A 27,665-nucleotide genomic window follows, 5' to 3' on the forward strand; every position below is an offset into this window, starting at 1 on the left:
CTGCAGCAGAGTGAAATCAATGCTTTTGCAGACAAAGAGCAGAAATGACAGAAAACACATTTATTTCAACAGCTGCACAATGGGGATCTCAATCATTTTCAAAAGCCAGCTGAAGGAGAAGTGACTCACATGGCTTGTGTACAGGAAGCCTCTTTGCAGTTTTCAGTGCTGAATTTCTTTTCCTCTGAAGACATCAGGGGTGTGAGTGCTGCTGAGTGGCAGCAAGGTGCTTGGCAGTGTTTGGACATGGAGACAGACGTGGTTCCTGCCATGGAGAGCTCACAATCTAAATGTGACACGGACAAAACTATCCCAACACACAACAATTGACTGAAACGCCATCTGTCAGACAGCAGATCCTTTTTAACAAGCAACTGGAATACCAAATATATATATAAAGGTTACAGGTGGGACAGAGTGGTGGCTGTGTTCTGTTTGTGTTTTTGTGTTCACACAGGCACTAAAGGTGGTGGTGCTTTGCTTGAGAAAGGGATTTTCTTTTCTTTGGTGGGGTGGCTCCAGCTGGTGCTTCCTGAACAAAAACAAAGAAAAATTCAATCAGAACTCAGCACTTCTGTGAAGTCACAGATCTGAACTCTTGACAAGGCTGTGATGAATTAATCCCCCTGCAGCAGATGAAGCCGGATTTGGGAGAGGCAGCATGAAAGAAGTGATGGATTTCCTGCCCTGCTGAGGTGCTGGGAAATCCCACCTGCACCTGGCTGGTGAAACCTTTGGCAGCTACCTCAGAGTGTGAGTCAGCTGGGAATCCAGCCCAGGACAGGCTGGATGGGGCTTGGAGCAGCCTGGGACAGTGGAAGGTGTCCCTGCCCATGGCAGGGGGCGGAACTGGATCATCTTTAGGGTCCTTCCCAACCCAAACCATTCCATGAGTCTATGGATCCTAAAAAGAGCATTTTGTGTCTGTGATCAGGTGAAGTCCCATCACCCAATGGAAAATCTGCTGGAAATTCCAGCTCTCTTTTAAGTTTGAGTTTCTCCCCAGTAAGTGATTTTCTGATCTGTATTTCAGTGCAGGGGAGAAGGGACATAGGAAGGAGAAAACCTGAAAATTAAAATTAGAAAGCATATGCTGACAGAACTTGAGCAGTGCTGGTGTTCTCACACATCTGTACAGGACAAACCCTGCCAGGTGCTTCCTCTTTTGTGGTTGTAAGTTTGGACTATTTTCAGTCATTTTATACTGAGTCATATTTCTCCTCAGGTTCCTCTTTCATACCAGTATTTTAAGTTTTCAACTAAATTTGAGAGAGGAATTCATGTGAGGCAGAGAGCTCCTAAAAGCTGCAGTGGAATCAGTAGCTGAGTAAGAGAGGAGAGGGATGAAATCTTATTCCATGTGAAAGACAAGCTACAACAGCTAAATCTACTTTTGACTCATCAGCTGGGTACTTTGTGCATGGAAACTTCGCCCATCCACAACAATAATTTAAAAAATTGCTGATTTATGTTACTTTAAGGGTATTTAGAAACTGTGCTTGATGTCTCAATATTTACCTGAAAACCTGTTCAAGAAATATTGTGCCATAGGGAGCTGTACTAAGACTCTTCCTGCTCCTCCACCTCTTCCTTTTCTTCTCCCTCTCCTTGCTTTTCTTCTTCTTCCTTTGTTATTTAATAGAAAATATTTGTAATTACCATATAGGAATTGAAAGAAAAAAAAATAAACAGTCTTGAAATGCAAAGCTCTGCTTTTACAACTGTTCTGTTTCTAGTAAATGCATTTGAGATTCAAAATCAGAATTAATGTATAGAGCTGGAATATAAAAACCCTCTTCTTAGGTTAGAACACATGGTTAAGCTGCAAATAGGTGCTTAAAATCAAAATAAGAATATTAAATATGTGTAAATGTGACAAAAAGTTTGGTATTTTTAATCATACACTTTCCTGAAGCAGTAAACAACTAGAGATTCATGGCACAGGCACTAGATTCCTGGATGATCTAAAAATCACCTGGAATCAGATAATATAACCTGGTTTCTATCTCTGAAGTTCTTATTTCTCTCTTTTATGCAGGAGAAATGACACAATTGAAAGACAACAGCCCTTTGCTTCAATCAACACTTATCTGAAAGCTGGAATTTGTGTGACACAGACAACAATCTCTGCTTATTCTCTTTCTACAGTAAATGAAGCTCTGCTCTGAAAAACAGCTGGAAATTGCTTTGAGGGCTCCTCTGCTCCTCCAAAGACACTCCCATGTGTATAAATCAGCTTTATCTCAATCTGCCACCCCTTCACAAACTGCTTGGACTGCAAAAGTGACGTGAATTTCTTCCTGGCACGATCAAATAACCAATCAAAGAATCAATAATGAGCTTTCAGCCAGGACTGCAGGTCATCCATGAGCAGCACAGACTTTTGTTTCTCCTCCCAGGCACCTCCTGTCTGTGCAGGAGTCACACCTGAGTTGCTGAAGGGAAATCCTGCTTAAATACCTGCTTGGGAATGGAGCTGGAAGCAGATTCCTGGTTTCGGCTGTTTTTCAGGGAAAAACATTGCACTAAAGAATCATTCTGCAAAACCAGAAATGCAATACAAACATCTGTGGATTAGAAGTTCTTATGCCAAAGGAGTATTGCCTCTCTGGGCATTTTCCCTCAGGAAAGGTGCCTTTTTTATCTCATCAGAACTCTGAGACAGGGCCAGGAGAGCACACAGACAAGCCACATCTTTCAGATATTACCAACTTCCATCCAAAATTCAAATCAATTAACTTTACGGGGGAAAAATTATCCTTTCTCTTGCTTGAAGCTTTAGTTGGTGCGCCAGGGTAACACTAACCAGGCCTGGTGACCCTCAGCAGCCTCTCCAGGAACCTCTGCACTCTGCTCATGGCTCCAGGAGCTTTTGGGCCAGGAAAACAAATCCTGGGAGGAGCAGCTGAGGGAGCTGGGGAGGTTCAGCCTGGAGCAAGGGAGGCTCAGGGGGGACCTCATTGCTCTGCACAGCTCCTGACAGGAGGAGCAGGGGAAAAAATGAGAAGAAATGGCCTCAAATGGCACCAGGGCAGGCTCAGGTTGGAGATTGGCACAGAAAATTTCCCTGGCAGAGTGGTCAGGCCTTGGGCTGAGCTGCCCAGGGAGGTCTGGAGTCACTGGAATTGTCCAAGAGGAGTCTGGATGTGGCCTTGGGGACAGGGATGGGGGTGATGCTGGTGGGGCTGGGGTGGCACTGGATGATCCTGAAGGTTTGGGCAGAGCAGAGAAGTGTTTGAGGATTTGCACCTGGCTGTTAGAAATTCTCACGAGGGAAATATCTCCTTTATGGGCAGAGCTGCCTAAATTGTCAGAATGAGTTTTCACACAGAAAATGCAATCACAGCATGGTGTCAGTCAGTGATTGTCAAAGATGGACTTGTCATGGGAGTCCTTGGCAAATTTTACTGAAGGCTCTGTGACAGACAATTTCCCTTCCATTTACAGCTTTTAATGATTAAAGGCCCATCTCTGTTCCCAGTCAATAACACCACAATAGGACCAATTATTATCTCTAGCAGAATATGACTGTGGTGGGTTTACTGTCATGAATAAGAATTTACCAGTTTTTGAGTGAAGCAAAAGGACTGAAAAGGAATTAAATACACACAAACAAAAGATTATAATAAAATATCCAGGTGTACTATACCCCTGTTGCTGCATGCTCTTCCTCGCCTTCCTACAGAAGAGATACAAAAGAAAATATTAAAAAGATAAATTAAAGAAAGAATGTCGGAAATGAGACAAATGGGTAAACACATCAGAAGTTAAACACTGAATTTAGGAAAATTATGTGGAATTCACTGGATTCATTTGGAGATACTGTCCTCCAAATTAACTCACATTAATAAGGCACATTCAAGCTTAACTTTTATATTGGAAAAGGACTATAAAATCATTAAATTGAACTCCCTTTTCCTCAGTTACTTCCAATCAAAACTGCTTCATTGGCAAGCAAAGATTTGGAGCTGGGTTTTGTTTCCTTGTTCAGGTGGAGTTTTTGTGGGTTTTTTTGGTAATTAGCTGGTTGACAAAATGCAAGTAAATCAGAATTATAGAGTCTTATCTATGCTATATATCATCATTCAGAATCTGGCTTGTGATTCTGTTAAGTGTTGTAGGCTGCAACAGATGCCTTGGCTCAACAGGAAATAAAAAATAATACAAGCTGGTTTTAGACTGTAGATTGAGCAGAAGTGATGAGAGAGATAAAAAAAAAATTTGAATAGAATTTAATGTTAGATCCTAAGCTGGCTATGGGGGAAAGAGCTGATCCTACACAAAACCCCAAAGACAAGGGGCAAATGTCACAGTGCCACACAGAAGGCAGAGGGGTTAATTTGAGTTCTCATGGAATGACTTAAGGGAGTGAGCTGCAGTGCCAAGGTTTAAATATGGCCTGGGGAATTGCTGAGACAGGATACAGACTTGCATTATAATATGATTTTTGAACATGTTTCTAAAATAATTTTGCCCTGAAGGGAGCCTGTACTGAAAACTGATTTAACTGGGACAGCACTTAAAAAATACCCGAACCTCCAAGCTTAAATCTGAAGTCAAAATCAGAGAGTGAAACCACAGAAAATTTATCACCAGCACATGGAGTGACCAGCAGGCTCCATGTGAGCTGGAGCTCAGTCTTCTCTTCAGGAAAATCAAAACCAAAGGAGACAAAGCAGGAGTGGGAGGCACTGCATCCATGCAGGCAAAACCCTGGAGTTTCTGCATTTCTGCATCTCCCAGGAGCAGCAGCAGGATTTGGAGAGAGCTCCACACTGAACATCCCCTGCTACTGAGCTCTGGAGGAGCCTCCTGAAACCTGGAGCCTTCCTGCAGCCCCAGGGCTGAGCCAGCCCCAGTTTGTTCTGGTTTCTCAGTGGTGAAGGCTGAGGTGACTTCCAGAATTTTCCACAGCGCTGACATTTCTCCTGCAAAGCCACTGGAGAAAAGCTGGCTTGGTTACACCCCACAAATGGGAGTCATTTTGGAGGGGGGTTTGGAGCAATGATAAATGAGGCCAAAATTCCAGCACTAAATTCCCACTGGAATATTAATTCAGCCATGGAACATAAAACTGCCATCTTTCAAATGTTTGTGTTGAAAATACCTCTATCCTTCAGGACTTAACATCCAGTGGAGATACTCTGATGGAACCTGGCAGTCTTTGAGCATCTTCACTTTCATCAAACCCTGCTCAGGTTTGGAAATGGTATTTTTACTTTCTTTTACAAGCAAAAAATGAGATACAGAGACAAAAGGTGGAATTCATCTCGCTGTAGCTGCCTCAGAGATGCTCTTCTCATCTAACCCTGTCCTCTGTGTGCTGTCTGTAGTGAGTGAGAACAGCAGAATTCCTACAGAATGATTCATGCCATCCCAACAGAAGTGATAATTGGGATGAACTATAGCAAGGCAGGCAGATGCCACAGCACTGAAGTGATTTGTCCTGGGTGACACGAGAGGTGGGTGGTGGAACAGGGCAAAAAGTGTTTTCTGTGCTCTCTCCTCTGCCTCTCCCCTCCCCGAAAAGCTACAAAGAAATCTGTATTTTCCACTTTTAACTCCAATCCCTTCTGTGAGAAGTGGAGCAAGGTGCTGGTTGCATAGGAGTGGTGCTGCATTATGTCCGTGCAAAGCCTCTCCTCCACAGCTGCCTGACACATTTGCAGATAAATTCCAACATTCTGCTCTCATTTGAAAAGCATTAAAGCAGAATGCCAGCCAGAAGGGCAAGGCACCCAAGTCAGGCAGCAGTTTTAGCTCCTCTTATGAGCCAAAAAAAGGAGTTTGATGGCACTCACCTGCCAGCTGAAATTCACAGCAACATGAAAAGTACTTGGATATAATTTTCCTTAAGGAGGAATTTAGTTCCCACTGAGGACTGTCTGTCCTCATCACTGTTTTGAAATTATGAGTGGGACTTCCCAGTGGGTGAGATGTGCCTGAGGCTGTGTAAAAGGGGCTTTTCCAGCCCAGCAGTGACCAGATCAGTCAGTATTAAAAAGGGCAGTGGGGAAAGGCCTACACAGAGATGTTTCCTCTGGAGAAATATTGCAGCTGGATGAAAAAAAAAAAAAAAAAAACAAACCAAACTCCATTTATTCTGATCTTTGATGTAAGAGATGATGCATTTGTGCTGGATGTTCCCCAGGGACCATCTGATCTCCAAACACAGAAGAACCTGAGAAGCAGGCCTGGCTCCCTGGGAAGAGTCAGCACCCAAATAAAGTCACCCTTAAAGGACACCCTGAGCTGCACTTTGAGATCTGGAGTACCAGGGCAGGAGCAGACAGCAAGGAAAACACTGGCCTCCCTTTCTCCCTTTCTCCTTTCCTCCAGGGGATTCTGCAAGGCCTGGAGAAGTCACTGTCAGATCTGCAGCAAACATTTACAGCCAGATTTATGAGCACTGCACTTGCTGGCCATTGAGAGCAGCAATTTGTTTTTTTATCCAGGCAGGACTCAGATGTCTAGTCCTAAATTACCCTCCATAACTAGACTCTGGTTCCCAATAACCATTAAAATAAAATAAAAAGCTTGTGGTAACAAGTGGCAAAAGGCAGCTGCTGATATTCAAGAATCAGAGCAAAGTTTTATCCAGGTATGATATCATCCTGATATCAAAGAAAACACATCCAAAAGACATTCTACAATCAGTCACCCTGGGGCATACCAGGAGGCCTTGTGGGTTTATGTTCCATGTGCTTAGCACAGCTAAAACCCTCAGATCACAAAGAGAAAGGAGAAATTACCTGTTGACCTTCTGGTGGTGTCTGGTCAGGCTGAGCCTCTTCAGGAGCTCCTTCATCTGCCTTGTCTTCTGTGTGTGCCTCAGTTTCATTTGTGGCATCAGAATGTTCATCCTTGGAATCAGATTTATCTTCTGTGGCTTCTGACTTCTCCTCTGTGGCATCAGACTTCTCCTCTGTGGCTTCTGACTTCTCCTCTGTGGCATCAGACTTTTCAGTTTCCTGGCAGCAAAGGGGAACTCATGGTCAGCTTCAGGGCACATAATCAACAACTCATTTCAATAAAATTCTTGAGTTTCTTGTTTTTGGGAAAGTGTTTTTCTATTTTTGCTTCAGCTCTCAAATGAAAATACCTCCTTTTAGGGTGTATTTATCCTGTGAAAAGAACACTTGCTGGCATGCTGACCAGGTGGGATCTGTGTGGGGAAAACATGAATTCAAGCACTTCTCAGCATAGCAGGTTCTCTAACCTTCCTCTGGAAATTTCAATAGAAAACAAAGTTCACTCTGATGACAAATTTGAGTTTCAGGGGAAAAAAACCCTTTTTCCACCAGCATGAATTCCAATTAAACATCATCCAAAAGCTCCAGGAAAACAGAAGTAATAAAGGATTTCACATTTAGTCTCTTAACTTTCTTGCTTAAAAACACCAGGAAACTCTTCCCACATCGGTCATTCCAGCACCATAACCAAGCACCTCCTGGGAAGTTCTTTGTTTGACAAAAATCCTGGTGTCCTTTCAGCCAGGTGCCTCTGAAAGGTCACAGTGGCTCCCACACTGTGTCAGACAAAAGGAGGCCTCGAGTGGCACAGCAGAACTATGATGAAATGCAAGAGCATGAAGTGCAAAGTCACCTTATTTGGGGACAAGCAGTTCTGGATCAGACATTAGAAAGTGATTTTTCTATTGCACTTTAGGAGCTTGTCAGTTAATGATCATCAAGGAAGAAAAAGATGGATGTATTTAAGTAAGCATGGGATAACTGAGCCATGAGGGTGATGTGACAATAAAAGAGGTAAAAAATGTGATCCTCACATGCATGAGGTGAGGCAAAGCCTCCTCAGATTGCTCTGTGCCATCCTAGACACTCAGGCTCAAGAAGGAGAAACTCAGCCTGGAGCAGGTGCAGAGAGGGCTCCAGGGACATCTGAGGGAGTGGAGAGCCTGTCTTATGAAAGGGGGACAAAAAAAGTTCATTGCTTTCATCTGTTGGAAGTGATGCTGTGAGGGGATATGGTGGCACTCCCAAAATAGATCAGAGTAAACATCAGACAGGGATAGGACAAGGAGGAGTGCTGAGGGAGATGCAAAGTGAGTACAAACTGGCTGTGAGGAAAAATTCTAATCATCATCAGTGGGAGATTTCAGGAGTGATCTGCAGTAGAGAGGTAAAGGACCTTACTCATTCAAAGGAAATTTGACCCCTTCTGATGGGTGTTATCTGGGGTGGGCTCCTCTGGCACTCAGGGGAGCTCCTGTCCTGAGCCATCCTGAGTCCCACAGGCTTTGGGAAGAGCAGCACATCCCTGAGAGGGCTTCCCCATCCCTGTGACCCAGCCCTTGCAGCCCACCCCCCTGCTTGCTTTGGGGTTTGCTGCTTTTCCATCATTTCATTTGTCTCCACAGTTCAACAGAAGCCCTCATTCATGTTCCCCTGTCCTTTAAACTTCACAATCCTCCTCCAGGGTCCCCATGATGATTTCCTCAGCCAGTGCTCTCTTTCTGCAGAACAGGGCATGGCTGGCTGGCTTTTATCCCCAGAGCTGCTGGCTGAGGGATCTTTGTCCAGGATGTGCTGTGGGACATAAGAGACGGGCTCCTGCTGACATCTCTGCTGGATGGGGACAGAAATGACAGAAAGGAGCTCAGCAATTTTAGGAAGCAGATATCAGAGCAGTTTGATGTTCTTGCTGAAACCTGACTGCCTGTAAGGCTTGGTGCTCTTCTGGCAATTGTCTCCTGAGTTGTGGAAAGTCGGTTTTACATCCAAAGTCAGTTTTACACCCAAGTTCCTTGCAGTGAAAGGAGAGTGGGCACAAAGTTCCCAAAGCTCTCCTTCCTCTGGAAGTGGAGCAGGAGCTGATCAAGATGGAAAAGCTTTAAAAAGCAAAACTTTCCTAGCTCACAGCACTTTCACACTCTGTCCCACAGCTGCACAAGGGTTGCTGCCAGCACGTGGGGGATGCTGGGGAGAGGAATGAGCAGCTGGAGGGGAGCAGAAGGAGCCAGAGGAAGGAGGAGGGAGAAAAGAGAATTTCTTTTTCTGGCAATATCGTCTCATTTCAAGTGCACATAAAACTGTGGGCTCACTGCACTCTGGTGCTAGTGGCATTGTTATTAAAAACAGATCTACAGAGACATTTGTTTGGCTTGGTTTGTTGTTTATTTTTTCTCCCAGAAGCCAAAAAATGTTTGAAGATTGAAATATGTAGTAACACAAACATACACTGAAATTCTCTTGTGCAACATTGTGTTAATACATTATTTTCTTAAGGAAATGGAAACTTCCTAGAGGTACTTTCTTTGCAGAAGTTCCTCAAATGAAAAGGACAGTGTTAATGAAAATTAAATTAATAGAATCACTGACCATGATGTGGGTTGAAAGGGACCTTTAAGGTCATCTCTTTCCAACCTCCTTGCCATGGGCAGGGACACCAGACCTGGTTGTTCAGAGCCCCATCCAACTTGCTCTTGAAATAGGTTAAATATTTATTTTCAGCACAGATATTAACATTTCATTAACATCCATACACTCAGGATTTTTGGCTGGGACATAAAATACATAAGAACCACAGAGAGCACCCTAATTAAAATGACCCTTTTGTGTGAATCCATCTCAGATGAATCACATACTTAGATCATAAGGCACAAAAAAGAGTTGTAGCTGAGAGAACTAAACTAGAAGCAGCATGTTATCAGCCAGAAAACACATACACATACACACACACAGAGTTCTTGTTAATTATATGGAGAACTCTGACATTCAGAACAGCATTGCCACACTGGCTCTCCATAGAAACACAGAATTTCATTTTCAGCGAATTCAAAATGAAGTACCATTTCTAAAGATTGGCTGACAGGTCATTTTCTCTTTAAATAAAATGCACACAGCACAAATTTGTAATTCAAAGCAGATTTAGGAGAAGCCTTTTTCCACTAACTTAAGCTTGAGTATCTACAGATTTGCGGATATCAAGATTCTGTATATTAAGATCAAGAATAGTGGGATTAAGGCTTCAAGTAAGCACAATATTTGAAAAACCCTCAAATCACATGAATCACTGAGTTCACTGAGTCAGACTAAGCATAAAAGTGGTGCCAGCTTTAAAAAAATGTACCCAACTTTTGAGACTGACACACCTGACCCCAAACATAAAAACTACACTAATTATAGCTAGATCTACACGTGTATCCTATTGGGACATCACTACTCAGGCCGATAATCCAAGATTAAACAAGACCTCTGAGAAATCTGTCACAAATTTGAGTGATCTTTGGGTCTTAAATCTCAGCCTGCCCTGAACCATGTTTGGAACTAATCCAGACCACGTATTCCTTCAGGTGAGGAGGTGTTTGGTATTAATAGATTAAATTACTTATTAATACAAGCACCACATCTGCTGCTTCTCTCAGGCACAGAAAACTGTTCTGCTCAGCCCTGCTAAATGATGCTTTAGAAAACACAAAAACCATTGTGGTCAGGAGGGAACAGGAGAGAGTGTGATGGGAGCTAACAGACCCTTGCTGAAGCACCACAAATATGGATTTGTTTCCTGTAAAGTCACTCAATTTTATGGGCACATTGCACCCTTTAAGGCCATAAATGTACAGGGTAGGAGAAAATCACTGAATCAGAGAATCACTGAATTATTTGGGTTGAAAGGGACCTTAAAGATCATCTTGTCCCAGCCTGAAAAGGGACACCTTCACTATCCCAGGGTGCTCAGAGCCCCATCCCACCTGGCCTTGGACATTTCCAGGGATCCAGGGGCAGCCCCAGCTGCTCTGGGCACCCTGGACCAGGGCTTGCCCATCCTCACAGGGAAGAATTTTTTCCTAAAATCTGATCTGAACCTGTAATTTTTCAGTGTGAAGCCATTCCCTGTGTGCTGTCCCTGCATCCCCTGGCCATTGTCTCTCTCCAGCTTTCCTGGGGCTCCTCCAGGCCCTGCAAGGCCGCCCTGAGCTCAGCCCAAAGCTTCTCCTGTGCAGGTGAGCAATGCCAGCTGTGCCAGCCTTTCCTGCCAGCAGAGCTGCTCCATCCCTCTGCCCATCCTGGAGCCTCCTCTGGGCTCTCTGCAGCAGCTCCAGCTCCTCCCTGCACTGGATGAAGCACTCTGATATACAGAATATACAAATTTATAGAAACAACAGAACAAGAGAATCTACAGAACGGAATGTGTATTTTTTGCACTCAGCAATGGCAATGAATTGGCAATAAATTGAACTACAAGTATTTTGTTGGGAAGTTATAATTTGTTGAGGGAGCCCCAAAATTTTCATCTGCTTCCTCAGATGGAAGGAAATAAGCTCAAAACAGTCGTGGTCAGGATGTTGTTGGATTGTGCTGTGAAACAGCACCATGGCCAGTAAAGAACTTCTCCAGTCTTGGTGCAGTATGAGACAAAAGATGGATGGAAAAAGAAATAGAATGTTTTAAGACAAAAGTATCAAACAGGTATCAGCTTCATATTAATCTTTGTCATGTCTCAGCACAGTAAAAATCCCTAGAAAGAAAATGCTCACTGCCTTGTGGTGATTCCATGCTTCATAGTTTGGTTCTTCATTCCAGAAAAGCAAAAACCCCAAACCCACACGTTTTTTTAAAGAAGGGATTAATAGGAAACCTTGTCATATGTGTCACCATCACCATCTCTTCCACACCTGATTTACAATTCCAGATTTATGCTGCTGGAAATCAGTGTCACGAGCCATGCATTGTGCTTATCTGAGGTGGAGCTGGCAGAGAATGAGGGAGAAGCAGAAAGAGAAGAAGAAGCAGAGCAGGAGAATTCTTTTCATGACAAAGCAGGCAGCCTCTGCTGCAGTGAAGATGCTGAGAAACACCTCTGCAAGAAGTGTGTGTCTCTCACAAACAGGAATAGACTCTGAAAGGGAGACTGTCAGAATTCCACATTTCACAGGGACTTTACAAACACTCTCACTTATTTGTGCTCCCTGGCCTGAAGCCACCACCAAGGCAGCAGTTAATCACTGTAAACAAGACTTGCCTGCTACCAATGGCTCTGACAAACAAATCTGCCCAGCAGAATGTACCAAACATATTATTTTCAACATTTCCAAGGCTGTCACAAAGTAGAAACAGTAATAGCCTCTGCTGACAGCTGGGAACGAATGAATTCTGAAAAATTGTTACTTTGCTTCACAGATATGGAATCTACCAGGACCTTGCATGAAGAAGCAGATAATCTGTGGAGTGGGAAGGTGGAAAAATGCAATTTTCTTTATCTCACTGATTCTCCACATATCTTTTATAATGACTATAATATGTAATACCTGCAGTCCTTTAAGCCTTTCATGGCTTTGTGGATGTTAATTAAATGAATTCTCACAAGACCCTTGTGAGGTAGGCAAGTCATTTTTATTTCCCTGGGTGGGAGATGGCTCAGCTAAAGCAGAAAGTTTAAATCACTCTCCTTATCACGCAGGGACTCAGTGGCAAAGACATTTATAACAACTGGGATATTTAAAACACCCCTGAGTGCGTTTTCAGCTGTGGCTCTCAAAGCACTTAGCAAAGGCTCCTTTTTTTTTTTTTCCTCAGTTTTTACAGAAGAAGATAAAGAAATATTTCCAATGGTGTTCTTCACTCAAAGCTGCTGCAGTTGGACCAAGGCAGATTTCCTGCTCCAAGGCACCTCCCAGCCAGGTCACCACAATGCAGCAGAGCTCTCCTGTGGCTCTGGCTCGTCACTCTCTTGATTAATTTCTTTTGTTGGCTCACCCACGTTAAAGATGTCAATATTTTATGAGCTCAGGGTAGCAGAGCTGTAACAGTCTCAGTTATAAAACTTCTAATTAGAAGATTATTGTAATAAAGAAAAAAACACATTGGTTTCTGTAAAAAACAACACCAGGAAAAAAAAAACCCAAAATAAAATGGGGTTTTTTTGCCAGAAATGTATTAGAATATTGTCAAAAAGTGATGGAGAACCACAGGCAGAGTTGCCAAAGGGACTTGGTGAAGGGCTGGGTGAGCCCTTTCCTCCTGCAGGCAGAGGCAGAGAATTCCATGGTGCCAGTGAAGGATGGGATGGGTCTGATCCCAACCCTGTGTTGGGGACCAGGACTGGCCCTGCCCAGTGTTGTCAGGAGCTAGAAAAGGCTTCTTGTGACCAGCACCACCTAGAAATTGTGGGAGGGAGCCTGCAACACTTAAAAGCTGAACATAATAAAACACTCCTTGTGTCAACAACAACAACAAACCCATCAGCTGGAGCCATGGTAACGAGCCTGCAGTGAAAGAAGGCAAGAAAGAAGTATTTCCTACTATTTACTGAAGCAGCCACTTTTTTCCCCCCTAAGAACACTTTGCTGCTCCAACATCTAACATATTGCTTGCCACTGCCTCTTAAGTGACATGCTGAGTCACTGCCAGTGTTCATCTTTTATTAAAATCAAATAAATGATGCCCATGGAAGGGCAGGAGTGCATACCTTTGTGCCTGGAGGAGGAGCAAGGCCCAGGAACGAATAAATGATATTTTCTTCCTTGGCAGAGAAAAAGGATTCAAAATCCTAAGAAAGGAATAAACAAACAACAGAGAATTGGTATCAAAAATCAAACAAAAAGCACAGGAGAAGAGGCAAATTAAGGAAGTTTTGTTATCCCCAGCCCAGGAAAATCCTACATAGATGAGAATGACCATGCATTTGTAAAATTGTCTGCGTTATCCAAGCCCCAGGAAGAAAACACAGATAAAGGGAGTTTCACACAGAGTGGCAAAATGAAGAAATGAGCAAATCTCTCCAGAGACTTACACTTTAATTATATCCCATCCATGGCAGAATCAGATAAAATTAAGTGTCTCTTTTTAACGTGCCTCAGCTGTACACTCCAAGGCAAAGCTATTCCCTTTAAATGTTAAAATAAAACTTGCTGTGAGTAAGGACACAAAATACCCTGGAACTCCTTTATGGCAAATAAAGGCAACAGTCAACATGATAGCTCGAGTGAAATGGTAACAAGGAAACTTCATTTTAGAGAAAGGCAGTCTGGTTAGAAAATGATGTTATTTTCAGACTAACTTAGGGAAGGGTTGTGCTGTTCTCTCTGATATCCATGTACCAGCCAAAATGTCTTGTGCACTGCAGAAATGAAATTATAAATCATTACATTAAATGCCTGTTTTCAGTGGAGATGGAACTGAGAAGACCAGAGATGCCTCCTATCCTGCCAGCTACAGCTTGCATGCCCTTTACTGCTTTCACCTGTACAGCACGCTCTTATCAATTAAGGAAGTTTTGCTATCACTACTTTTATCACTGGGAACTTCACAACTCACATCTTACACAGGTAAAAGCAACAAATATTTAAGTTCCAGCAGAATCTCCAGTTAGAGTGAGTGGCCCAGAATCCCAGCCAGCTCTGAGACAGGAGACTGAACATGTCCTGCTGAGTCCTGCCCTGCTGCCTTGATCATGTTATCGTCCTTCCTCTAATCCCAAATACCTCCAGGAATAGAAGCCTGTAAATAATAAGGTGCTGAATCATCCTTGAGACTTGTTTGTAAAGCCAGGTTAGGAGCTGAGCTGTTTTATTGAGCTGTTTTAGTATTTCCAGAGTATAAATTATTGGAAAGGCTGGAGTGGATGGTTTTGAAGTGACTTTAATGCCAACAAGAATGGAATTGATGACATTTCAGTGCAGTTTGGAAGAGCTTTACAGCCAGGACAAATGACAGCCCAATTCAGTGATTTATCTGAGGGACAGATTGGCTTTCACACAGTCACACCCAGGGGGAACTGCTCTGTCTGGGAGAAGCCCTGGAGCACATTTTGCTGCTGCTCCAGGGCACCCATTTCTCAGACCATCTTCTCATCCAAGCCAGGCACTGTCTGCATCTGGCTCATGGATTTAGGATTGGATCATGGATTTTTTTTCAGCAAACAAGAAAATGAGGATTTTCTGCAATTTGAAGGGCTGCAATTTGACATGGCCACACAAACACAGGAAATTTCCATACTCAAAGCAGCCTGAGCCAACCCTGATATGACATGGGAAGGGCTGGGGAACAAAGAGAAGACAACAACAAGGAAAAGCCATGAAGTGGACTTGATATTTTATAGGACTTTTTGAGGAAAGGTAGCCCATGGCAAGTGTACTAAAATCCTCCAGAAACACAAAGCCTTGTAGATAAGCAGACCTGAGGACACAAGTAAAATGTATGAATGACCAGACAAGTCTTTATCAGAAGTGGGAATAATCTTCTGTGATATCAGGGGCTCCTTGGAAACAGGGAGTGTGCAATGACATCTCACAGTAAATGGAAGGTCACTTATTTCCTTACATTGAGGAGAAAGCCATCATGTATTAAATAAGAGATAAAGGAAAGTCTCCAGTGATCATGGAATAGTTTTTTATGGTGTATTTGCAGCCATGCTTTACTAATGGTGACTTGTTCACATCTCCATTTGCTGAATGACTGAAGATAACTGTTCCCATGGCAGGCAGTAAGAAAAATAAGGAGTAATTTACTTCAGGTAAGCAATTATGTTTTATCTGTATGAAAAGACATAAATGGTCTAAGTGGTGCAATTTGTCAAGTGGACATCAGCAGAAAATTCTTCCCTCAGTGCTAGGTACAGCAGCAGATCAGAGCACGAAGAGAGAGCATGGAAACACCATCCTTGGAGCCTTTTGGAATTCAGATGGCCAAAGCCCCAGACAATATAAGCTAACTTTAAAGCTAACCTGCTCTGAGTATCAGGCTGGACTACAAACCTCCAGAGGTCCCTGTATTTCCATAAATTTGACTTTAGCAGTTACATAAATGATAGAATCATAAAATGGCCTGAGTTGGGATAGGACCATAAAGATCATCTCATTCCAGCCTGAGCAGGGACACCTCCCACTGTCCCAGGTTTCTCCAAGCCCCAACGTCCAACCTGGCCTTGGGCACTGCCAGGGATCCAGGGGCAGCCAGAACTTCCCTGGACAACCTCTGCCAGGGCCTCAGCACTCTCACAGGGAAAAATTTCCTCCTGATATCTAATCTAACCCTGTTCTCTGTCAGTGTGGAGCCATTCCCTGTGTGCTGTCCCTGCATCCCCTGGCCATTGTCTCTCTCCAGCTTTCCTGGGGCTCCTCCAGGCCCTGCAAGGCCACCCTGAGCTCAGCCCAAAGCTTCTCCTGTGCAGGTGAGCAATGCCAGCTGTGCCAGCCTTTCCTGCCAGCAGAGCTGCTCCATCCCTCTGCCCATCCTGGAGCCTCCTCTGGGCTCTCTGCAGCAGCTCCAGCTCCTCCCTGCGCTGGGGCAGGGCTGGGGCAGCTCTGCAGGTGGGAAATCACCTGAGCAGGGCACAGGGACAAAATCTCCCTCCCACCTCTGCCCACACTGCTCTGGATGCAGTTCAGGACACAGTTGGTCTCTGGGCTGAAAAATGTACATTCCAACATCAAATAAAAGCCTTACCTAATAATTCAGAGATGTTTTTTAAAGTACACATAAGGGAACTTTATTCTACAGATTTCAGTTTACAGAAGAAAACAGGGACTTCAGCTTACAAAGAAAACCAGAAGTTTACATCTCCTTTCTCTCTTAGTTTTCTAAGGGTTTTTGTCAAGCAAAAGAAAGAACAAGAGCAACAGAGTGCTCAATATATTTAGCAAGTGACACAGATGCAGACGTCTGTCTAGACATGAGCAAAGAAGCAGCTTAAGAAAAAGATCAAATGAGGAAATAATTGCCAGCACTGCTGGATTAGAATGGATACTTGAAATTGGTGCTGTAGCCAGGCATACAAAATGAATCAATTTCTAATCTATTTCTTCAAGTGGCAATACCAAAGATCTGGGAGAAAAATAAGATCTGAGTTATTTTATCAGCTATTTTGTAGTTTTATGCTTCTCTGACCTCATGGAAACGCTGCTCCCAGGCAGTGTATCTTTATAAAAATCCATCTGTAAGAATCATTCACTTTGCAGTACAAGCTGTGGAGTGGAGCAGATCTTCATGGTCACCCAGAAAATGAAGATACAGAAAATGTAACAGCAGGAAAGCAGATGTGCTGAGGGTTTTGCTTTTTTATCATGTCATTCTATTCTAGAACAAACAGAAGACTCCTCACCTGTCCCCCTTTCCTTTCCACCACTCCAAAACTTTCACTGAACTGCAGAATAGGACACTGGACAAGGTCCCAAAGGACAATTTCTCCAAGGCAGGAACCATTGCCTCACTCTGATCCACTGGTTCTGACCCACCTTTAATGAGGTAATGAGGTGATCACCTGAAAACAATGTATTTTCTGATGTCTGACTTGAACTTTCTTTGCTGTATTTTCTTCCCTTACAGCTCATCCCACCTCCAGTGGATGCAGAACAGAACATATTTTACAAAAAGATATTTTACAAAATCCTAGATAATTCAGGTAGGAAGAAACCTCAGGAGACCACCTAGACCAACCTCCAGCTCAAAGCAGGGTCAATACTGAATTCAGACCAATAATTCACAGCCCTTAAAATAGTTGAAAGTTGTCATGTCTCCAAACCCCTCTTTCTCAGATTAAGAAAGGAACTATTTAACCTTGGCTTTTTATCTCCCAAGGCCAGATCTCCCAGGCCATCATGATGTAATGTGTGTACACATGTGTGAATGGGAACCAAACATTGATAAGAACAATTGATAAGACCATTGATAAGAAGGGAAATGTGGGAAAATAGTGAACCCAGAAAGAGGAATGGGGGAAAATGAAATGTAACAGCTTTGATCTAAAAGAAAAGACTGACCGTGAACAGAGAAAATAAAAATTAGCAGGAAGGTGAAAGGGAAAATATCTTACAAAAAAATGCAAGAGGTGTAAAGAGCTTGACTGGTTTACCTCAGCAAAATGAAGGTTAATACAGGATACAATCCCCGTTTACAAATATACTGGATTGGGCTGTTGAAGCTAAAGGGTGATTTGGGCATAGCAGGAAATGGGAATGAACTGCCTGCATTTAGCCAGGCTACAAATTCTAAGGTTTTCAGGTGCCACAAGAGTGAAGCCCTTAAAAACTGATGAGAGCAATATATTTTAAAAAGACTTTCATGAGTTCAAGATACTGCACACAGACCCTTGCAATCCTCAGGGATATTTTTAATAAAATGACTGAGGCCAAAGGAGTGGGACACAGGGGAAGATGCATCAGACAAACATTAACCAGCCTGAAACAATTCTGGATTTCTGGATGGCTCTGCTGGCAGAATGCAAATCCCCAGGGTTTGATTGTAGAACATGTCACTCGGGAGGATTTTGCAGCAGTTTGGCAGCCCCTGGCCATGTTCTCCGCCCACATCACACTCCCTGTGCAGCTCCCTCGAGGCACCTTCCCCTGGGGAGAAGGGGAAGGCTCATGCACTGATAGGAGTCTCATTACCTTATTTATTTGGAAATAATGATGCCATAAATTAGGCTTTTTTATGCACCCACTTAGGATCATTAGCTCTGAGCTTTAAGAGCTGGGCACATGAGAATTCTGGAGACTTTTAGACTAATTGTAAATTTGATTCAGTTTTTAAATCAGTAGCTGCAACTTCTTTCCCCATGGAGATGTTTTTGCAAAGGAGAATTTCTTCACTTGAATTTATTTCAATATGTAGATTATTTGGCTTCCTGAAATAGCTTCAGACATGCAGGAAAAACTGTGTATTTATCATTTACTGTCAAGACTGACCAGATGCAACACTTTATAAGGCAATTATTCTTTAATTCCTTATATACTTCTCCAAGGAACATCAGAAATATTTATTGCAGCACTGGCTGCCACAAAACCCAGAGCAAGATATATCAAATTATACTTTTTATTGGTGCAGACTGGATGCTGAAATGCACATGAGCTCCAACACACCAACTTCTCTTTTAGGAATTCTATGAGAAAATGAGAAAACAGCTGCACTCCAATATTCATATTATGAACTTTTGCTTTGAGAGCACTGAAGTTAATTCTGAAAACTCAGTGGCATGAAAATCCCAGTACAACCTTGCAGGAGCTCACACTGGATTTGTGCAGTAACTCCAAACCAGGCTCACTGTGTTCCCTGCATTCCAGAGCACTTTGCAGGTCCATTCCAGCCAGCAGATCTCAGCACTTTCCAGACTGGGCATTTCCACCCAGACTGGGAGAAAATAAAAGGTCTCAGATTATCTCTTTTGATTCACAGTCCTAATATTCCTGCTGGAACATTGTTATCTTTCTGTGCTTTGAACAAACTGTCTCAAGAGAAAGAACCTGTTATAAGCACATATGAAAATATAAAAGCATCTGATGAGTGCTACAGTTGCTGTTATGAAGGGTTGGATGTTTATTGAATAAGCAATATAATGCCACTAATTCAAACCACATTCTAGAACTATTCCCGTAAACAAACATTCCTATTTATTTGTATAATATAATGGAAAAAGAAGAGCCTCTGGTACCTCAGATATCTACTTGATGTCCTTGATAAGTCCAAACAAACAAAATATCAATACTCTTCATCAAAATTAACTGAAACTTCAAGAACTTTCTTCAGCCAGTTTTCCCTCCATTCATATTTTGCTTTCAAAAATAAAAAAATCTGTTTTGTTGCTTTTCTGTAATAAAAAACTGTTTCCTGAGAATTGTTCTTTCACAGCGAATCTCAAATTGTTTTAAGGAGTTTGTTTGACACTTCCTGTTAATGGAAAAGAGTCCCTTTCTGTGAGAAGCCACTCTCTGGAATATTTAAATTTCCCAACAGCTTCTTACCCCACAGTACCGCTCCTCGTTGAAGATCTGTGGAGGGAGGGGAATTCCATTCTGAGGCTTTTTTTCACCTGGGACATTCTCTCTCATCCATTTCCTGTTGTCCTCATCTCCTGCTATGTCCATTTGCTGGAAGTCAATCTTGTTGGCCTCTAAAAAGCCCACGACTTCTTGCTGCTTCTTTTTGATCTGGGTAGGAGAGAGGGAGAACAACATTCCTTCTTTAAAATGAAAATGGTTTTCTAAAAGCAACTGCTGTTATAAGAATTCAGGCAAGTTTGTCAAGTTTAGAGAAGTTTTAGGTTGGAAAAGGCTCCAAGATCATTGAGTGCAACCTTTGGCCAATCCCCCCCTTGTCCCCAGCCCAGAGCTCTGAGTGCCACATCCAGTTATTCCTTGGGCACCTCCAGGGATGGGGATCTAAACCTCCCTGGCAGCCTGTTCCAATTCTTTTTCCATGGAAAAATTCTTCCTGAAAGTTGGAAATTCCTGAAGTGGGATTCACTTTTCCAGTAGCCCTCAAAGTTTTTGAAGCTGAGATTCAACACTTTCTGTCAGCACCCAGAGTGCTGCCACTCCATCCCTCCCACCACACACCCACCCCCAGCTCCCTTCTTTCCTCCCTGGATGCAGTGACAGCTCCAGCTGAGAAATGAGGCTCAGCAGGAAGCCTCCTACTGTGTTCCCAGATCTGGGAATGTGCTGTACAGATACCTATGGTGATCCTGCCTCAAGCCAGCAAAGGTCAGAAAATATACAGATTTTCCTCAGCATGTTACATCCTCCTTCTTCCTCCCAACCTAAGTGACATTCAGCTTTCTGTGAACCACATTTCTCTTTGTTCTTTAATGTTAGGTATAAATAAATTTCACAGAATCAGAATCACACAGCAGTTGGGATTGGAAGGGATCTTCCAAGGCAGGGTCACCTGGAGCAGGTGACACAGGAAAGTGTCCAGGTGGGTTTGGAATGTCTCCAGAGAAGGGGAATCCTTGTTTTCCCTGGGCAGCTGTTCCACGGCTTTGCCACCCTCAGTGTAAAAAGTTCTTCCTCACATGGAAGGTGGAATTTCTTGGGTTTTAGTTTATGGCCATTGCTCCTTGAGATATAATATATATTAATATGAGTTAAGGCTCAAGAAAACCCAGCACAGCTGAGCTCCTGTGCTTAAATAAATCCCCCATTACAGAATGAGATTCCAGTTGGACCACGAAGAACATGTTATGTACAAATAAATCTTGTTACACACAGCTTCTCTGACACCTAAAATTCCCTCATGGCCCTTTTATTCCCTCTGATGCTGGTTCTGTGCAGGCACTGAGCTTATAACCCATCCATGTACTCTGAAAATGTAACACTCACTGACTTTCCCTACTAAAGGAATGCAGCTTTTAAAGAACTTGCCCCCAGACACAGCTGGAATGAGACATCAAGGTAATTTTTATATCTTGTGATTTGAAACCACGTCCTTCAGATGTCAGACATCTGAACACCTGAAATTAAAGTGACACCAAGCTAGTGTAAATCAGAGGGACAGGCAATGAGATGAGAAGTAAATCAGGGATTATGTATTTCCATAATCTAATAAAACAGAAGAGCTGAAGTAGAGTGATAGCCTATTATCCTGGAAAGATGAATTCTCATGAGTAGATAAAATTTCTTTTCTTTGTACAAACAAAGAAGCATCTGTCTATACACAGGCTTGCTAATAAAAAATAACAAACATAAAATTCTGTACATTTTTGTGACAACAATAGAGGTTTGCAGTGAGCTAAAGAAAGTGCATCACTTTGAATGAAAACACTAATCCAAAGTGGTCAAAAGCCATGCAGCTGACAGACCTCAAAGCTGCTTATTTCTATTCTTATTTTCTCTTTTTAAACAGAAACAATCTCATTACTGCCCATTTAGCTGCAGAGTTATTTGCAGAACACATCCAGGCAGCAGAAAGGATTGCTCAAGGGACATTTCACTGGAGAAAGTGGCAGGATAATGCTTGTGTAAATGGTTAATAAAATCTGCAGGAGCCAGCAGCAGGGGTACCATCACATGCTCTGAGAGCCAGGCCACTCAAGTGCTGGCAGCTGCAAGGGCAGGGTCAGCCTGTCCCTCTGGACACAGGCACTGCAGGAGATGGGGCTCCTGGAATAACTGCTGCTCCAGACAGACACTGCCTCTGAGGAGATAATGGACATGGAGCCAGAGATCCTGTGCTCCCCTGCTTATGAAAGCTCTCACTTTTAAGCTTGGCTTGATTTCTCTTCAGCCTGAGGTTCATAATGCACAGGCAGCACCAGGCCTGAAAGCAAAAAATTGCCTGAAAAAATTAATGCTGAGGTAAAGCAGTGAAGTTTCATGGAATTATGCTGCTAAAGGAAAAGGCAAGGAGTTTCTGACTATGACAATGAGATAAACAGAGCAGAGTGTGAAAGACACCAATCACTTGTTATTAAATTTTTAAAAGTTTAACAGTAATAAAATGGTTATCAAAAGAGTAATACAATTGGAGTAATAATAATTTGGACAATTTGGATTAGGACAATATGAGACAATAGAGACAAAGAGTTACAGACAGTCCAGGTACTTTTTCCGGGCAGCACAAGCCCAAAAAAGGACACCCATTAACAGAGGATTAACCCTTAAAAACAACAGCCTGTTGCATATTCATACACCTCATACATGATGCATAAATTCCATTCAAACACAGGATTCTGTCTGGTCAGTGTCAACTTCTTCCTCTGAATCCTGACAGTGCCTTCGGGGTGGGAAGAAGTTCGTTTCTCCTGATATTGGAGCAATAAATTCTCTTTCTCTAAAAAATTCAGGTGTCCTGTGGCTGCTACCTCAGTGCTAGTCCTTTCTTTAAAAAATGTATCCTACATAGCATCGTTTCTATTTTAACATTTTGTTATAACCTAAAACTATATTTAACACAGTACTTAAGAGAATTAATACAGCATTACTTTCTAACACAACACATATAATATTCATTTGAATATTTGTGAAAAGCCAATCATAAAATACATGCATTTTTCACGAGAGGATGTGCTGTGCCTTAGGGCTTACCATCACTGGGGTTTAGGCACAGCAAAAGACTTGGGACTCAACCGAGTGTGAAACCACAAAGCAAACCTTTGTTGTGGGTGGCACTAAGTGGGCAACCAAAAAAATCTCTCCAGGAAGCAGCACTGACAGAGGGAAATTTAGGGTGTAACAACACAAAGGACATGCAAAGGCTTTCCCAGAATGGATGAGATGCAGGGGCTTGTTTGTGCCCTCCCATGTCTGGTGGCATGGGAAGAATTCAAATTACTTGGGCATAGATTACTTGGAAAGTGGTGATGAGCAGGATATTATTTCAGCAATGCCAGTTTTTCTTTCAGCAAAGCTTGAGTTGCACCACCCCTAGCTACTAGTTCCTTAAAATAATAACAAAAAATTTTGCTTTAAATAAATTTTATCTAGCTAGAGTGTAAGAATTGCCAGAGAGGTTGTGGGCTGAGAATCCCTGTAAGTGTTCAGGACCAGGCTGGATGACAGAATCAGAGAATGGTTTGGCTTGGAAGGGACCTTAAAGATCATCTCACTGCAACTCCCTGCATGGGCAGGGACACCTTCCACTGTCCCAGGCTGCTCCAAGCCCCATCCAACCTTCCATTTCCAGGGATCCAGACGCAGCCACAGATTCCCTGGGAAACCTGTGCCAGGGCCTTATCACCCTCACAAGGAAGAATTTAATCTTAATATTTGATCTAACCCTTTATTCCTTCATTTTAAGGCCATTCCCTGTGTGCTGTCCCTGCATCCCCTGGCCATTGTCTCTCTCCAGCTTTCCTGGGGCTCCTCCAGGCCCTGCAAGGCCACCCTGAGCTCAGCCCAAAGCTTCTCCTGTGCAGGTGAGCAATGCCAGCTGTGCCAGCCTTTCCTGCCAGCAGAGCTGCTCCATCCCTCTGCTCATCCTGGAGCCTCCTCTGGGCTCTCTGCAGCAGCTCCAGCTCCTCCCTGCGCTGGGGCAGCTCTGCAGGTGGGAAATCACCTGAGCAGGGCACAGGGACAGAATCCCATCCCTTGCCCTGCTGGTTATGCTGCTTTTGATGATGATTTGAAGGGGGGAAAGTTCATTAAATGTCACCAAAAGCACAGGAAATAGAAGTATTTTAGAGGCGTCATAACCACAAGCAGCAGAAAGCAAGACTCTAAGAAGTCCTCTGTGAGACATGAATCCTCTTTCTCCCACAATTCAGAATCTTGCAGGATTCTAAATTCTAAACACCCCTGTGACTAGCAGCAACATTATTTTATTTTTTTTATTGTTTGCTCCAAGCCAAGCATTTAGTGCTTTTTAGTGCTATAAATGTCTCCACTGCTGCCTGCCTTAATGAATAGTTCAATATCAGCTAAGTCTGGAGCAGAAAGATAATAAAGCTGGAGATATTTAAAATAAATTTTTGAAGCATCAAGGGGAAAAATAGAGACTGCAGATTTGCCCCAGAGCCACAGTGAATTATAACACTCCTGCACCTGATCCACAGCACCAGAATGTCACTGGGTTCACTGCATTCACTTGCACAAAGTATTTATTAACATGAAAACCACTTGCAGTTGCTAGGGTGACCATGTAGTACATAAAATAGAGAATTTTTCATTCTTTGCCAGTGATCCTCTGCTGATTTACACCAGAGGCTTGGCCCATCTTATCCTGAATTCAAAATCAACACCATGCATTTGATGGGATCAGCCACCAAATTTGAAGAGTTCACCAGTACTAATAGGAGAATTTAAACTTCCAATTTAAACTGTTTAGGGATTAAATTAATTCTCCTCAGGAAAAGCTGTACATGCTTGATACAACATTTCTATTTAATAGAATAGGATTTTGGTGATATATTGAGGTTTGTGCTAACTCCCTGTGTGAGTGAATTTATTTTATTTTATTTTATGTATACCAGAACTCATTAAAGGTTCATTGAAAGATACTTTCCATCCATGTTCATCAGAAAATGTGGAAAACTGCTTCAGGTGTACTTGGCATTGCAGTTCAGAATCAGTGATCTGAACCCATGCTGAGATTGCTACAGATATACACACACCCAGCACACCAGAAAGGAGCAAATACAGAGGAATATCACCCTGTGAAGATTCCATCATTTTCTTTTGGAGTCTCCAGATCAAAACAGGCCAAACAGGAGCAAGAAGAATGCCCATGGCAATTTATAAAGTGAATGTTCATTACAAATTGCGAGCTACCAAACCTGAAATTCCCAACTTTCTCTTCTTTTGTTTTCCTCTTGTATCTGAATTTTATTATTAAAAAAAAAATTTAAAAAGCTAAATAACAGTAGTAATTTTAGAATGTAAGGCTTAGGAACAGGCTGGTGAGAGAACTGCAAATTTCCTCAGCAAGGAAGGAAATGAACTTCCGTAAAGGACCCTTGGTTCATTCCCTACAGATGATGGCCCCATAAATGGGGGGTGTTTTTTGGAGCTTTTCCACTCTGGAATCTTCTTAAAGAAATGCAGCTGGTGTCAGGGAGATAGAGATGTAGTCAGAGCTCTGTGCCAGCCCCAGCCAGTTTGTTTAGCCGTGTCACTGGGAGGGAGAGGGAGGCAGTGCCAAAGGAAAACTGCAACCTGAGCTCATCTGGGAACTGGATATAAAAGGAAACAGTCCTTCCCCGGTTCCCACCTCCCACGGACTTCCAACCTCCCTACTATTCACATGCCCTTCCCTTCAGCTGATACTCTCTGCTGACAGCTACAGCAGTAGATCTCAATGCTAAAAATCATCAGTATAGCATTTCAACAGACACACACACACCAAAAAAAAAAAACCAACTAAAAAAACCCAACCAAACACCAACAAACAAACAAAACCCGAAAATCCAAACAAACATAAACAGTTCAACCATCCCCAAGAAGCCAAACAAGAAAAAACCCAGAAAAACCCAAACAAATGAACACAAACAAACAAAACCAAAAAGAAAACACTAAATAAACAAAATACCTCCCAAAACCCAGGAAAAGAAGGAGCTTGGGAAATAAGTTTTTCTAACTTCATCCAGCTCCAGGTTCTTTCTTAGGCAGAGTTCCCCCTTTGCAGGAGCAGTGTCCCAAAGTCTCTTTTAAAAACAAACACTTAATTTTCTTCTGTAAACAGTCCAGTGTCGCTTTTGCACAAACACAATACCCACTGTTTCCTTCTTCAATTTACATATATTGCAAATAATTTCCCAAACAGCAGTAAATCTATGAAATGACAGGTAATTTAGATGAAAATGTTGTAAAAGCTCACACAGACAGGAATTCTCTACACCTTGAGCAACCTTCAAGAATAAGCTGGTCAGGGCAGAATAAAAATAATAAAATGCTAAGAATTCCAGCGGGTTTTTCATCACATGCAGGCTCTTTCCTGGCATTTCCTGGGCTAATTCCCCACCCTGATCCCAGGAGGATGTTAAAGGTGTCACCTACCGCTGTAGAGCCCGAAGATGTGGCCACAAACACTTTGATCACCATGCTGGCAGCGGTGGGAGTGAATCAGCAGAGCAGCCCTGCTACCCACGAGTCACCACGATCCCTGGAGGAATCCAAAATGTCCCTGAGCTCCTGGGCTAAGCCGGGTGCTAAATGGATGCTCCCTCCCCCCTGCAGCCCGGCTGCTTTGCCCTCTCTCCCTCTCCTCGGGGTCCCGGGTTTTCCCACTCCATTGGCTCTTGGGGTATTTTGGGACCAGGATTGGGCAGTAAGAAGAGCCAGAGCAAGGGGTTTGCACCTGCCCCTGGCCTTATTGCGTGAGATTGACAGGGAGGCAGCCCAAAAAAGGCAAGGGAGAGTAGTGCACCAATGAGACAGGGCTGGAGAAATATTTGGGAGAGGGGGAAGGGACAGCTGAGAAGGGACGGGGAGCTGGCGACTTCGTGCTGGGGGCAATCCCAAAGCTATGGGAAAGAGCTTTCCCAGATCACTGCAAGGCTTTGGAGCTGTAGCTGGAAGTTTACAAACACACTCAGCTTTAAAGAATTCAGATTATCACCTACACTGCAGGCTCAGGGACTTTCCTGACATAAATGTGTGTCTGACATTGCCTGATATTGATTTGCCTGCCTGGATGTACCCTTGTATCACTGCAAGGCTTTGGAACTGTAGCTGGAAGTTTGAGGGGAAGGGGAAAGCAAAGGGGAGCAAAGATGCAGCAGTAATTATAGCAGAGATCAGATTGAAATAAGCCTTGGTTACAAACACACTCAGCTTTAAAGAATTCAGATTATCACCTACACTGCAGGGCTCAGGGACTTTCCTGACATAAATGTGTGTCTGACACTGCCTGGTAATGATTTGCCTGACTCAATGTACCCAGAACCTATTGGTGCATTTTCTCCTCCTTTTTGCATCAAAGAAGATTTAAGAAGTAGTCCAGTATACTCAGCAAAAAATATTCCCATTCTCCTGTGTTATCCACCTTTTTTTTGTGTTATCCTCCTTTTTTCCATCTGGTTGTCACCTTCTACCTCAGAAATCACCACAATTCAGTGCCTGCCTGCACATACTTGCTGAAGGAGGTCTCTGGGCATGAGAGGCATTTGAAGAATGTTAAATGGTCACAGATTATTTTCAAATTTTAAGGGGCCAAGTCTGTTTGTGCTGTGAGCAACATGAGCTTAGTAAAGCTGACCCTGTGCCAGAGGTGAAACTGGACTAGGTTTTAGAAAAACATATTTCACATGTTAAGATTGAATCTAGTAATGTCTGCCCTGACCACCTTATTCTGGATAGTTGCTAGTGTTAAGATTGAATGTAGCAATGGGTCTGATCCTGAAAACACTTAAAATGGATTATAATACTTTATTTCCAGAATTTATTAGATAGAGCTAAAACCACTATTACATAAAGAGTAAAAATGCTGTTGAGTTTTTTAAAAAGTTAAAAATTTTACTCTTTATAGTTATAAAGAGTAAAAATGCTGTTGAGT

General features: G+C 42.8%; 1 protein-coding gene across 1 annotated transcript; it reads right to left on the bottom strand.

Annotated features, from left to right (window-relative positions):
- Window positions 1-112: 112 nt before the first annotated feature.
- Window positions 113-26,224, bottom strand: SH3BGR (SH3 domain binding glutamate rich protein). Its single transcript, XM_054290035.1, has 7 exons — window positions 26,168-26,224; window positions 19,700-19,885; window positions 13,429-13,509; window positions 6,753-6,971; window positions 3,650-3,679; window positions 1,519-1,626; window positions 113-532 (listed from the first exon to the last, which is right to left on the bottom strand). The coding sequence occupies exons 1-6, from the start codon at window positions 26,210-26,212 to the stop codon at window positions 1,561-1,563; spliced, it is 627 nt and encodes a 208-aa protein (XP_054146010.1). The 5' UTR covers window positions 26,213-26,224; the 3' UTR covers window positions 113-532; window positions 1,519-1,560.
- Between the last annotated feature and the right edge of the window lie 1,441 nt (window positions 26,225-27,665).

This window comes from Melozone crissalis, unplaced genomic scaffold (genome assembly GCF_028551555.1).
Source record: "Melozone crissalis strain CALT ecotype California unplaced genomic scaffold, PUWL_Pcris_2 ptg000075l_1, whole genome shotgun sequence".
In the NCBI taxonomy this organism is placed as follows: Eukaryota; Metazoa; Chordata; class Aves; order Passeriformes; family Passerellidae; genus Melozone; species Melozone crissalis.